This window comes from Octopus bimaculoides, chromosome 3 (genome assembly GCF_001194135.2).
Source record: "Octopus bimaculoides isolate UCB-OBI-ISO-001 chromosome 3, ASM119413v2, whole genome shotgun sequence".
Classification (NCBI taxonomy): Eukaryota; Metazoa; Mollusca; class Cephalopoda; order Octopoda; family Octopodidae; genus Octopus; species Octopus bimaculoides.
Genome location: NC_068983.1, coordinates 36,090,206 through 36,101,639, shown reverse-complemented (window position 1 = coordinate 36,101,639; position 11,434 = coordinate 36,090,206). Strand labels below are relative to the sequence as shown.

At 36.8% G+C, this 11,434-nt stretch overlaps 1 protein-coding gene across 4 annotated transcripts in view; it reads left to right on the top strand.

Moving 5' to 3' along the window:
• LOC106873906 (DIS3-like exonuclease 2) overlaps nt 1-11,434 on the top strand; it is a 126,009-nt gene that overhangs the window by 99,553 nt on the left and 15,022 nt on the right. For all 4 annotated transcript variants that reach the window (XM_052966144.1, XM_014921435.2, XM_014921436.2 and 1 more), the window contains 8 exons: nt 758-845; nt 1,737-1,836; nt 3,788-3,947; nt 5,728-5,840; nt 6,942-7,049; nt 7,140-7,208; nt 8,330-8,434; nt 9,393-9,529. In XM_052966144.1, coding sequence (XP_052822104.1) covers nt 758-845; nt 1,737-1,836; nt 3,788-3,947; nt 5,728-5,840; nt 6,942-7,049; nt 7,140-7,208; nt 8,330-8,434; nt 9,393-9,529 — 880 coding nt within the window. The remainder of the gene's footprint in view (nt 1-757; nt 846-1,736; nt 1,837-3,787; nt 3,948-5,727; nt 5,841-6,941; nt 7,050-7,139; nt 7,209-8,329; nt 8,435-9,392; nt 9,530-11,434) is intronic.

Below are 11,434 nucleotides of genomic sequence, written 5' to 3'. Positions count from 1 at the left end.
CCTGAACATCTGCCACAAACAAAAACTAACTTGCTAGTTAACCTGCCTTTGATGTTGCTGCACCTCTTATGTGTCCATAGCTTGCACCGGGTACATCTTATAGAGTTACTACCTACTCCTTTTCTACATACTGAGCAGGGCCATCTACCTGAAGGGGTTTGTGTTTTATCTACCTTCCTACTTATTAGGATTTTGGTTTTAGCTAGGTTGACTCTAAGGCCCTTCAGTTCTAGACCTTGCTTCCACACCTGAAACTTCTCCTCTAGTTCTGATAGTTGAAACTTCTCCTCTAGTATATATATATATATATATATTTAACTGAATGATAATTGCGATATTTTGAACTTAGAGCCAGTAATATAATATATATATTTAAAGAGAAATAAGGATATAAAAGAAAAAAACAATAATTGTAACACCATTTGTTAAAGATAACTTCCAGTAATTCTGTAGATGAATCATTTATAGAATTTTTTAGGATATGTTGGAGTGATTTTTCAATTCCTTATTCAGTCAAGGTTGAAAATCATTTCCAGAACATCTTGTATTGTAAAGTAGTTGTTCAGAATCTTATTGATTCTACCATTTTTCCTTGAGAAGTCACAAACTTATAACTTCTTGAAATTCCAAGCATTATATTAATTTTGTGTTAATGAAAACTTCACTTAAATTTCATAAATAATTTTTTTTTTAAATCAAACTTTAAACCAATCAGTGTTAATTATCAATTTCAATCAACTCTTTTTTTTTATTTTAGAATATTTACAACGTCCAGAAGACTTTTCTAGAGTACTGTTTGTTGCCAAAATTCTCAATCAAAATGCTTCTGGAACCCTGACGCAAGGGTAAGTGTTTTCATTTATATAAGTCTTACATGTGAAATATTACTCAGGAGAAATTAGTTTTAAAAAGAAGTTAAAATGCACATTAGTTATTATCTCTACCTTAGCGAAGGCTGAGGTATTGTTTTCAGTTTGTTTGTCCGTGGACAAGATATCACAAGAACTGCTGGATGGATTCAGATGAAACTTTCAGGGATGTTTGGCCTCATGACTGGCACGAACTGATTAGATTTTGGGATCAATCTGGTACTGGACAAGGATTCTGGATTATTTTTCTGGTTTCTTTACTTAATTTTTGAGAGTGGTCAGGTTCATTTTTAGTATTTTCGTTTGTGAGAGCAGTCGAGTTTATTTCAGATATTCTCATTTTAAAAATCATCTCAGGCTAATCGTTGGTGTTGCCTTGGCAGTGGTTTGCGCTCTCTGAGTGTTCTTGTTGTAATTGAATCTATTTTGTCTCTATGATAATCACAAAGGTCATTCTATGTAGAATGATTTTGCATTGAAGTTTAAATGTAACAGAGTGGACTTAGTGCTTTTTATGTGGCACAAGCATGTACAAATGTTAATTAACTGTTTCACTAGTATCAAGATTGATAAGTAATTAAACTCCTTCATTAACAGCTGATAATCATGTCTCATACCAAAAGTGAGCAGTATGGTGCTCAACTAGGTAGAGGCATGCCACACATGGAACAATAGACGATCTACAGTTCGCACAAAGATGTTCGATCAGTCACTTTTGTGCCATAGGTTTGCTCAGTTGGAGCTATCCAGGGGTTACACAACAACAATCACAATGGTGACAACGGAATCATTTCACTTATATTAATGACAGTTATTCGTAGTGTTTTAGAAATGTTGATATTCAATATATATATTTTCTTCTTTCAGGAGTCTTTTACAATGCCTTGGAGAATCAGGAGACATTGAAACTGAGACGAAAGGAATTCTCATAGAGAATGACATTGATGAGAGTGAATTTCCTGATTCGGTAAATCTAAAACTGATTTGAAATATTTTCAATATTTGTTTCTATGGGCTTTTCTGATTCTCTTCTTTCATTTTACTGGTATCTGTAAAATAACAAACATATTTTACAAGTGCAGATGTGGTTGTGTGGTTAAGAAGTTTGTGTCCCAACCACATGGTTTCAGGTTTCATCCCACTGCATGGCACTTTGGGCAAATGTCTTCTATAGCTCTGAGCCAACCAAAGCTTTGTGAGTGGACTTTGTAAACATTGTAAACACAAAACTAAAAGAAGCCCATCATGTGTGTGTGTGTGTCCTTGTCTTGATGTCATGTGATTGTTGTAAATGAATGTCATTCATTTCTAATTTTCTTTGAAAACATATGGGGCCATAGGGAAATATTGCTTGGAAACTGGTAAAGGTTGTCAGAAAAGTTACCACAGAGATAACTGGCTTGTGGCAGCCAAGCGTTTGCAGCGACGTTGCTTTTTGATCCTTCAATGTCGGCTCTTCCTATCATTGCAAAGCAACAAGAAGAGCATCTGAAGGAAAAATCTACAACAATATCTTCTATGCAACCCATGGAAAAGTGAGCATTAAAACAACAATAATAATGATGATGATGACGATGATGATATATCTATTGTAGATACATAATCATCATCCTGTGGGAGGATACATTGTAATAGTGATTCCCTACTCTTGGCAGATGACAACATTTGCACCACTCAGGCAACCACCCATATATGTAAAAGTGGTGATGGTTGAGAAAAGTTTGAGAAATACTGATGTATACAACTAGACGTTGTCAACTATACTGAGGTCTGGAACAGACATGGGCAACCTTTTTAACAAGTAGGCCATATGAAACATGGCTCATCTGACGATGAGCCACACTACTAAAACAATTCAAACTAATTTCTTGTTAAGCCATTCAGAAAGTCCTACTGGCTGCAGTTTTCCCCAAGACTGATTTAGAATTTTGTTTATACTCAGATAAGGTGAAAAGAATGTTGGTCTTAATTCATGTAGAAAGGCATTTTGGCTGGAAAAGATAGGACTGAGAATAAGGCTCTTGAGGCTGAGAAGGGCAATAAATATTGAAAATTTGAGGTTAGTGTGTAACAGAATCTGCTGAGAAGAAAGGGAAAGTGAGTATAATACCATGTCTTTCATCAGAATGAAGAAATTCCTTATTAAAGCTAAGCTACTTAACTGTTTGTCTTTCCTAATATCCATCTTAGTTTTCTTAGTTAATCGCATGTTGCTTTCATACCAACTGTAGAATTGGCTAATTTAACTTTACAAACTTCATCCAGATGTAAGAACAATAGCTTCAACAGTTACACGGCAAATATGCAAAGACTATCCCCACCCAAGGTAGGGTAGAAAAATGAATGTATGCTACATAAAAATAATATTGCTTCATAAAATGATATTCCTACATAAATATGTGTGTGTATGTATGTTACTACAAAGAACACTGAAATCTGTTTGAGATTTTTGATTAAAAAAAGACCCATTTATTTTTATCATAAAAAAAAAATTTGTCATTACTACAAATGCCAAACACCAAGATGATTCGGTACATATTGGTCTTGGACCAGATATGATAGTAGTCACTGTCCTGATGTTGGCTGATCATTGTGTGTTGTGGTTGCAATCCATCCATTGTTTTTGTGTCTGCTCTGGTGTCTGCCATTTGCCATCTGTTGGTGGTGCTAAAATGTGCTGAATATATAGTGATGGTCTTGCTCAGAAAAAACATGCCAAAGATGAAATAATTGTTATATCTAGTTCCACATGAAGTCTTGATTGGCCACATTTTATTATGACATTGGTGGTGTTCTAGTGAAATCACAGTCGTATTCTTGAGTTATTTTCCTTGCATTGGACATAGTGATCCAGGTTCAGTTGCTAACTGTTCCTGCCACATATATATGGAAGTAAATGTATTGGTTTCTATTTATAGGTCACAGATTCTTTACCAATAGACTGCAGCACACCATGGACAGTGCCGAAAGAAGAATACAGTAATAGACGAGATTTGACTAAACAGTGTATATTTACAATAGATCCAGCGTCAGCACGGGATTTAGATGATGCTGTATCTTGTGAAATACTAGAGGAAGGTAAGGTTTTCTGTGATTTCTATTGTTCAACATACACCTGAGTGAGCATGCACCCTCAAGCATCCCCCCTCCCTATATGCATGCATACAAATTCTTTTTCTCTCTCTATTTCTACATACACACAAACACATGCTTTCTCTCTCTCTCTTTTTCTATGCAAGTATTGGATCATCCCGTAAATAATGCGTTTTTTTTATACTTCTTTTATCTTTCAAAATTAAGATAAACAAAGTTCTTTTTTAATCTAAAATATACTCTCCTTCATTTTCTACAATGCTTTTCCATCTATCTGGTAGACTTGCAAGGCCCCTCTTCCAAAATTCACTTGTCCGTGACAAAAAATACTCCTCCAGTACCATTCTGACTTCATCTACAAAATTCATATTTTTTCCATCTAAATGATTTTGAAGACTGCAGAATAAATGATAATCAGATTGGTCAATGTCCAGTGAATATGGTGGGTGGGGCATCATTTCTCCATTCAAACTGCTCCAGCTTCTGGAATGTCATCCTTGCTGTATGTGGCTGAGCATTATCCTGATGGAAGAACACCTTTTGTCTTGAAACCAAAGATGGTCATTTTCCTTCTAGCACTGACTTAAACCACTCAAGCTACTTGCAGTAGATCTCCTTTTGTTATCAGTTGGTTTGGGTTTAAAAGTTCAATGTAGACTAAACCTTTCATATCCAACCAAACAGATAACAACACCTTATGTGGATAAAGACTTTCTTTAGCCTGGAGTGCTGGTGTTTCTCCTTTCCCTACTCATGGTCTTTGGTGCTTGACATTTTTATAGAGAGCCCATTTCTCATCAGCAGTCACTATTCGGTCCAAAAAGGTTCATTCGTGAGACATGACAGCAAAGAGTACACATTCACTCTCTGCACACAATTAGACTTAGAAAGTTTGTGAGGAGCCCATTCACCCAATTTGCTGACTTTTCCAATGGCACACAGGTGTCAATGAATGGTCGAATAACCAAATCCAAGCCTCTCTACTAGTTCCTCAACAGTTAACGATGGGATTTTATTCCACCAGGGTTTGCAGGACGTCCTCATCGAGCTTTACAGATCTTCCGGGACAAGCCTTGTCTTCTAGGCTGTAGTGTCTGGCTTGGAATTTCTGGAACCACCATTGACACTGGCTTACGCTTATTGTCTTATCCCCATATACTGCATGAATATTCCTTGCACTTTCCATTACACTGTTGCCTTTATTGAACTCCTAAAGCAAAATATGCCAAATATGCTCTTTTGTCACTTCCATTATAGCTTTGAAAAAATAACTGCACTCTTCAAAACTTGCACTAAGAATAAGAACAAGGTAAAATTACTACCTGTTTTTATAGTAAGTTGATGCAGGTAGTTTATTCTGTCTCTCTCTAACTTTTAGTTCATGCAATTGAAAAAACTGTGTTATTTATGGAATGACCCAATATGTTTATGCCTACTCTCTCCCTCTCTCTCTCTCTATACACCTACACACACACCAAATATCTCTTTCTCTGTCTACATCAACACACATACGCTTTTTACACATGTATACTTACACTATTTCTTTTCGCACAAACTTAAACACACATTCTCTCTCTGTCTCTCTCCCTCTCCCTCCTCTTATTCAGATTCTTTCAAACTGAAATATTTGCATTTTTAAGCAAATGTAATCAGCTAAGCAGGTAAGTGCACCACTATCAACAGTTGTGTTATCTGCATTAGTATATAAACATGTTATTAAAATGAATGCATTTATGTATTTTAATTATCTATATCTAATTAACAGGATTATATGAGATTGGCGTTCATATAGCTGATGTTAGTTACTTCTTAAAAGAGGCTACTAGTCTTGATAAAGTTGCTGCCTCCAGAGCCACAAGTGTTTATTTAACTCAAAGGGTAAGTATCATCTGTTAAATTTTCTTAATTTGAATGAAAATTATTCATCATCATCATCACCATCATCATTGTCGTCATCATAGTTTTAATGCCCACTTTTCTATGCTCATATGGGTCAGAGGAAACTTTGTGGAGGCAGATTTTTCAATGGCCAGACTCTTCTTATCGATCTCACCTGTTTTCAAGTAAAATAATATTTCCCTTTGTCCTTCAAACAGTGAACAACTCAGTGGCTGAACATACTTTTGCAGAGGTTTACAAACAAATAACACTGTTTTTTTTGTTTTTTTTTCTGTGGCATTTATTTATGATTAGTGCACCACTCTTGTGAGGACAAGTAAAGAAGATACACAGTGGCTCATGTATAAATAAATACATACATACATACATACACACACACACACACACACACACACACACACACACACACACACACACACACACACACACACACACACACACACACACACACACACACACACATAGTGCCCCCTGACTATGCCAGTGTCCCCTGGCTCTGCCAGTGCCCCCTGACTGGCTTCCGTGCCTGTGTCATGTGAAAAGCACCCACTACACTCTCAGAATGGTTAGCATTAGGAAGGGCATCCAGCTGTAGAAACTTTGCCAGATCAGATCGGAGGCTGGCGCAGTCTACTGGCTTGCCAGTCCTCAGTCAAACCGTCCAATCCATGCCAGCATGGAAAGCAGACGTTAACGATGATGACATATATCAAAACAAGAGATTGGAAAGCTTTTTGGTATTATTTATTCACCATTATATGTGTTTCATTTTCTAATAGGAGATATCTTACCTGTGTGTGTGTATATATATATATACACACACATATATGGCTTTTCCTAGTTTCTCCCAGCTTCAACTTTCAAATTTCAAAGTGAAGGCATATGGCAAGATTTTGTGATGGAGAAGATAAACATGTAAAAGATAAAAGATATCCAACATAGCAGAATTATTGGGTTTTTTTCTTATTTTTTTTTAGTTCAAAACTTTTCACAGAGAACAATCTTTCATAAAATATTTGCAGATTTCCTTGTTTTGTTGACATTGATTTGATTTCTAATTAATTACTTCTCTCAATTCAGGTAATCCCTATGTTACCACAAATCCTTTGTGAGAAACTGTGCAGTTTGAACCCGAATGAACCTCGTCTTACATTCTCTGTGATCTGGCACATAAATGACAAAGCTGAAGTAGGTGAACTTGGTTGTTCTTTCTTTCATTAACGATCCCAATCTATCTCCACTCAGTTATATTCACCTATCTTCTGCTTCTTATTTTAGATTGTAAATGAATGGTTTGGCCGTTCCATCATCAATTCTTGTGCCAAACTCAGCTATGATCATGCTCAGGTAAGTTTTTACTTTATTTACCTTCATGGACACATAACTTTTTTCACTGTGTGCAATAGAAAATATTCCAAACTATGGTGCAAGGCCAGCAATTTTTTTTTGCAGGGCGGGGGGTAACCCAATTACATCAACTCTAATACTTAACTGGCAGATTCCTTATTGGTTTCAAATTTTGGTACAAAGCCAGCATTTTTTGGTGGGAGGGGAAAGTTTGATTATACCAACCCCAGTGCTTGGCTGGCATTTATTTTATTGACCCTGGAAGAACGAAAGGCAAAGTTGATCTTGACAGAACTTGAATTCAGAACATTAAGACAGACGAATTGCTGCTAAGCATTTGGGCGAGCATGCTAATGAGTTAGCCAGGTCACCACATTCTGTAATAGAAAATATTAACGCAAAAATTACTATCACTTGAAACTATCTTCATTCAAATTAATCATTAATGGATTTGAACATGGTCGATGCCAGTACTGCCTGACTGGCACCTATGCTGGTAGCATGTAATAAGCACCATTCAAGTGTGGGTCGATATCAGTGCCACCTGACTGGCTCTCCGTGCTGATGGCACATAAAAAGCACCATCCAAATGTGGTCGAAGCCACTGCCACCAGACTGGCCCCCATGCCAGTAGCAAGTAAAAAGCACCCACTACACTCTCAGAGTGGTTGATGTTAGGAAGGGCATCCAGCTGTAGAAACCTTGCCAGATCAGATTGAAGCCTGGTGCAGCCTACCGGCTTACCAGTCTCCAGTCAAACCGTCCAACTCATGCCAGCATGGAAAGCAGACATTAAATGATGATGATGATGATGTTTGTAATAGTATTGTCAGGCTGTGTTGGTGAAATTCTAGAAGTTGAAGAATTGGAGCAGTCCAACTCCTTCAAAACCTCCATGCTTCCTGAAATTTGCCAACAGTATACGTGATGTCCGCCCCCCCCCCACTTTTTTCAACGACTCATTCACTATTCCTATGGATGCCATCTAAGAACCACTACTCTAAAGTAACTTCTTTAAATGAGAAAGAATTAAAAGGAGAGTGGGGGATGATTCTAGATAGGGGGTTGAGGGAATAATTTCTCCTTTTCAACTCATTGATAAAATTATTTTTTCTTTCAAGGGTTTTATTAATGATCCTTCTCATGAATATACTAAAGAACAGCTGCCACCCATTTCAGGTTTTTCTATAAATGATATAAAAAGCAGAATATTAACTCTACACAAGGTATATTCTATCTTTTCCTTTCATTTATTTTCTCTGATTTTGTGATTATAACCCTACAAAATATCTCTCAATTCCATTTTGCAAGTATTCTGTCATAATTTTAATTCTATCTAACCCCTTAGCATTTAAACTGACCATATCATATAGGCACAGAAGTAGCTGTGTGGTAAGAAGCTTGCTTCCCAACCACATAGCTCCAGGTTCAGTCCTACTCCATGGCACCTTGGGCAAGTGTCTTCTATTATAGCCTCAGGCTGACTAAAGCCTTGTGAGTGGATCTGGTAGACGGAAAATGAAAGAAGCCTGTCATGTATATATATGTGTATGTGTGTATATGTTTGTGTATCTACCATCCCTTGACAACCGATGTTGGTGTGTTTACATCCCCATAACCTAGCAGTTCAGCAAAAGAGAATGATATAACAAGTACTAGGCTTACAAAGAATAAGTCCTGGGGTTGCTTTGTTCAACTAAAGGCGGTGCTCCAGCATGGCCACAGCCAAATGACTGAAACAAGTACAAGAAAAAATATCAGACCAAAATATTCCACCTGTTTTCAGCCTCTCACTCCTACCCTACAATGTCATTCTGAAAATAAACAATCACATCATCGAAATCTTGAAACTAATAGATAATCCACAATCAATTCAAAGCAATGTTAATAAATAAGCAATGTGTTTGATAGAATAATTTGAATGCTAAAGAGTTAAGGGAGTTTTGGCTGCTATTTTTAGCAATTCAAGCTACTGCCTAGAACTTTAAACTCCTTTGGCCCATTCTCCTGGAGATTACATCTACATTTATGGTTTTGTTGCAGCTTACATTGCTATAAACATTCCTCCAAGCTGGTTTGATGAGGTCTTTTAATCAATTTGTTAGGGGTTTTTTGATATGCACTTTTTAATGAATCTGTTTATAATATCATATAATGTTCTGGTTTTTATCTTCCTTAAAACAGATAGCATCTATTTTAAGGGATAAACGTTTTGAAGGTGGTGCTCTAAGATTAGACAAGGTGAAACTACAGTGGCTGTTAAACAATGAGACATATTTACCAATGGGTTACTTTGTTTATGAACGGAGAGAAAGCAATCAGTAAGTTGATTCATTCATTTGTTAAACATCTGTTTTTCTGTGTTACCCATAGGCTGGATGGGGACTTATTTGAGACAAAATTTTACAATTAGATGCTCTTCCTGTTGCCAACTCTTACCTGTTTTGCAAGTTAGGGACTTTTTTTTTTATTCCACTATTCTTTGAAAGTATAGATCAACCAGTCAGAATGTCAACATGGCTGTGTGGTAAGAAGCTTGCTTCCCAACCACATCATTCCAGTTCAAGCGTCTTTACAATAAACTCAAGCCAACCAAAGCCTTGTGAGTGGACTTGGTAAATGGAAACTGAAAGAAGCCTGTCACACATATGCGCATGTGTGTTTGTGCTTGTCCCCTAGCACCACTGGTGTCAGTGTGCTTACATCCATATAACTTAGCAGTTTGGCAAAAGAGATCAATAGAATGAGTACCAGATTTAAAATAAAAATAAGAACTGGGGTTAACTGATTCAACTAAAAATTCTTCAAGGCAGTGGCATGGCTGCAGTCTAATGACAGAGACAAGTAAAAGATAAAAGATGCTTAATTCTAGAAAAATTGAACTTATGTGTAGGAAGATTACATTTGTTTAAATATCTAATCCTTGAGTTAAATATGGGACATGGAAACAAATGGCATATTTCTGCTTGATCTATGAGTCATCATCAGTGTCGACATCATCTTTCTCTTAACATCTGTCTTCTATGCCAGTGCTACTCAAAGTGGTGGTCTGCAGGCTGGCACCGGTCTGCAAGCCATCAGCTGCCGGTACATGACAAGTTTCCAGAAAAGGAAGAAACATTATAAAATGTTTATAAAACGCTTATGTAATATTGTATTATTTGTTTACAAAATAAATATAAGATAAAAAATATTGTCAACTTTTATTATATATATTGTTTCGGGTATAAATTAATATTACTAAGAAATATTACTGGTCCCTGGCACATTGGAAAAAGAAAAACTACCAGTATACCACATCAAATAGTTTGAGAAGCACTATTCTATGCTATCACTCTCTAACTATAGTTCTTTTTCATCAGTCTTTCTCCCCCTCTCTCTCTCCCTCTCCCTCTTATCCACACTCACAGTCAAGTTATCTTGAAAGGAAAAGGATTTTTTAGTCCTGCCAGAAACAGGACATGGGTTTGACGGTTTGACAAGTTCTGATTTATGTTTTAATCTTCACTTTGGCATGGTTTCTACAACTGGATACCTTTTTTAATGCCAAGCACCTGAGAGTGTAGTAAGTGCTTTTTATGTGGCACCAGCATTAGTGAGGTTCACTCTGTAACTTGCAAGGCTAAGGGCCTAAAGTAGCCCCTATACCTGAGGGAGAATAGAAGAGAGAATGGGCAAGGATTTTATGCAGGGGAGTGAGGGAGGGTAAGTTAGATGCAAAAAAAAGAAAGTTGTAGTTGTGGTAAAGAATATCAGAGTAATAGGGTAGTCGCTACCTTACTATCGTGTCAGTATACTCTGTGGGAGTATCGGGGAGACGAATAGAGGGAAAGGAAAAGATTAGTAATAAGAGTTATAAAAGATGGAGACAGAGTGGAAAGAGATGGGGTAGGTTGTATGGAGGATTATCTTAGAGTATGGATTATGTTTATGTCTGCCCAAATAAGAAATATTTATTTTTCAAAATATAATCCTTTCTACTTAAGGCACAAGGCCTGAAATTTGAGGGAAGGGGACTAGTCTATTATATCAAACCTAGTGTTTCACTGGTACTTAATTTATCGACCCTGAAAAGATGAAAGGTAAAGTCGACCTCGGCAGATCTTGAACTCAGAACATAGCGACAGGCAAAATACCGCTAATCATTTCATCCAGCATGCTAACGATTCTGCCAACTCACCGCCTTATTTAATCTTCAAAATATAATTTTACAATTTACTTTTCTT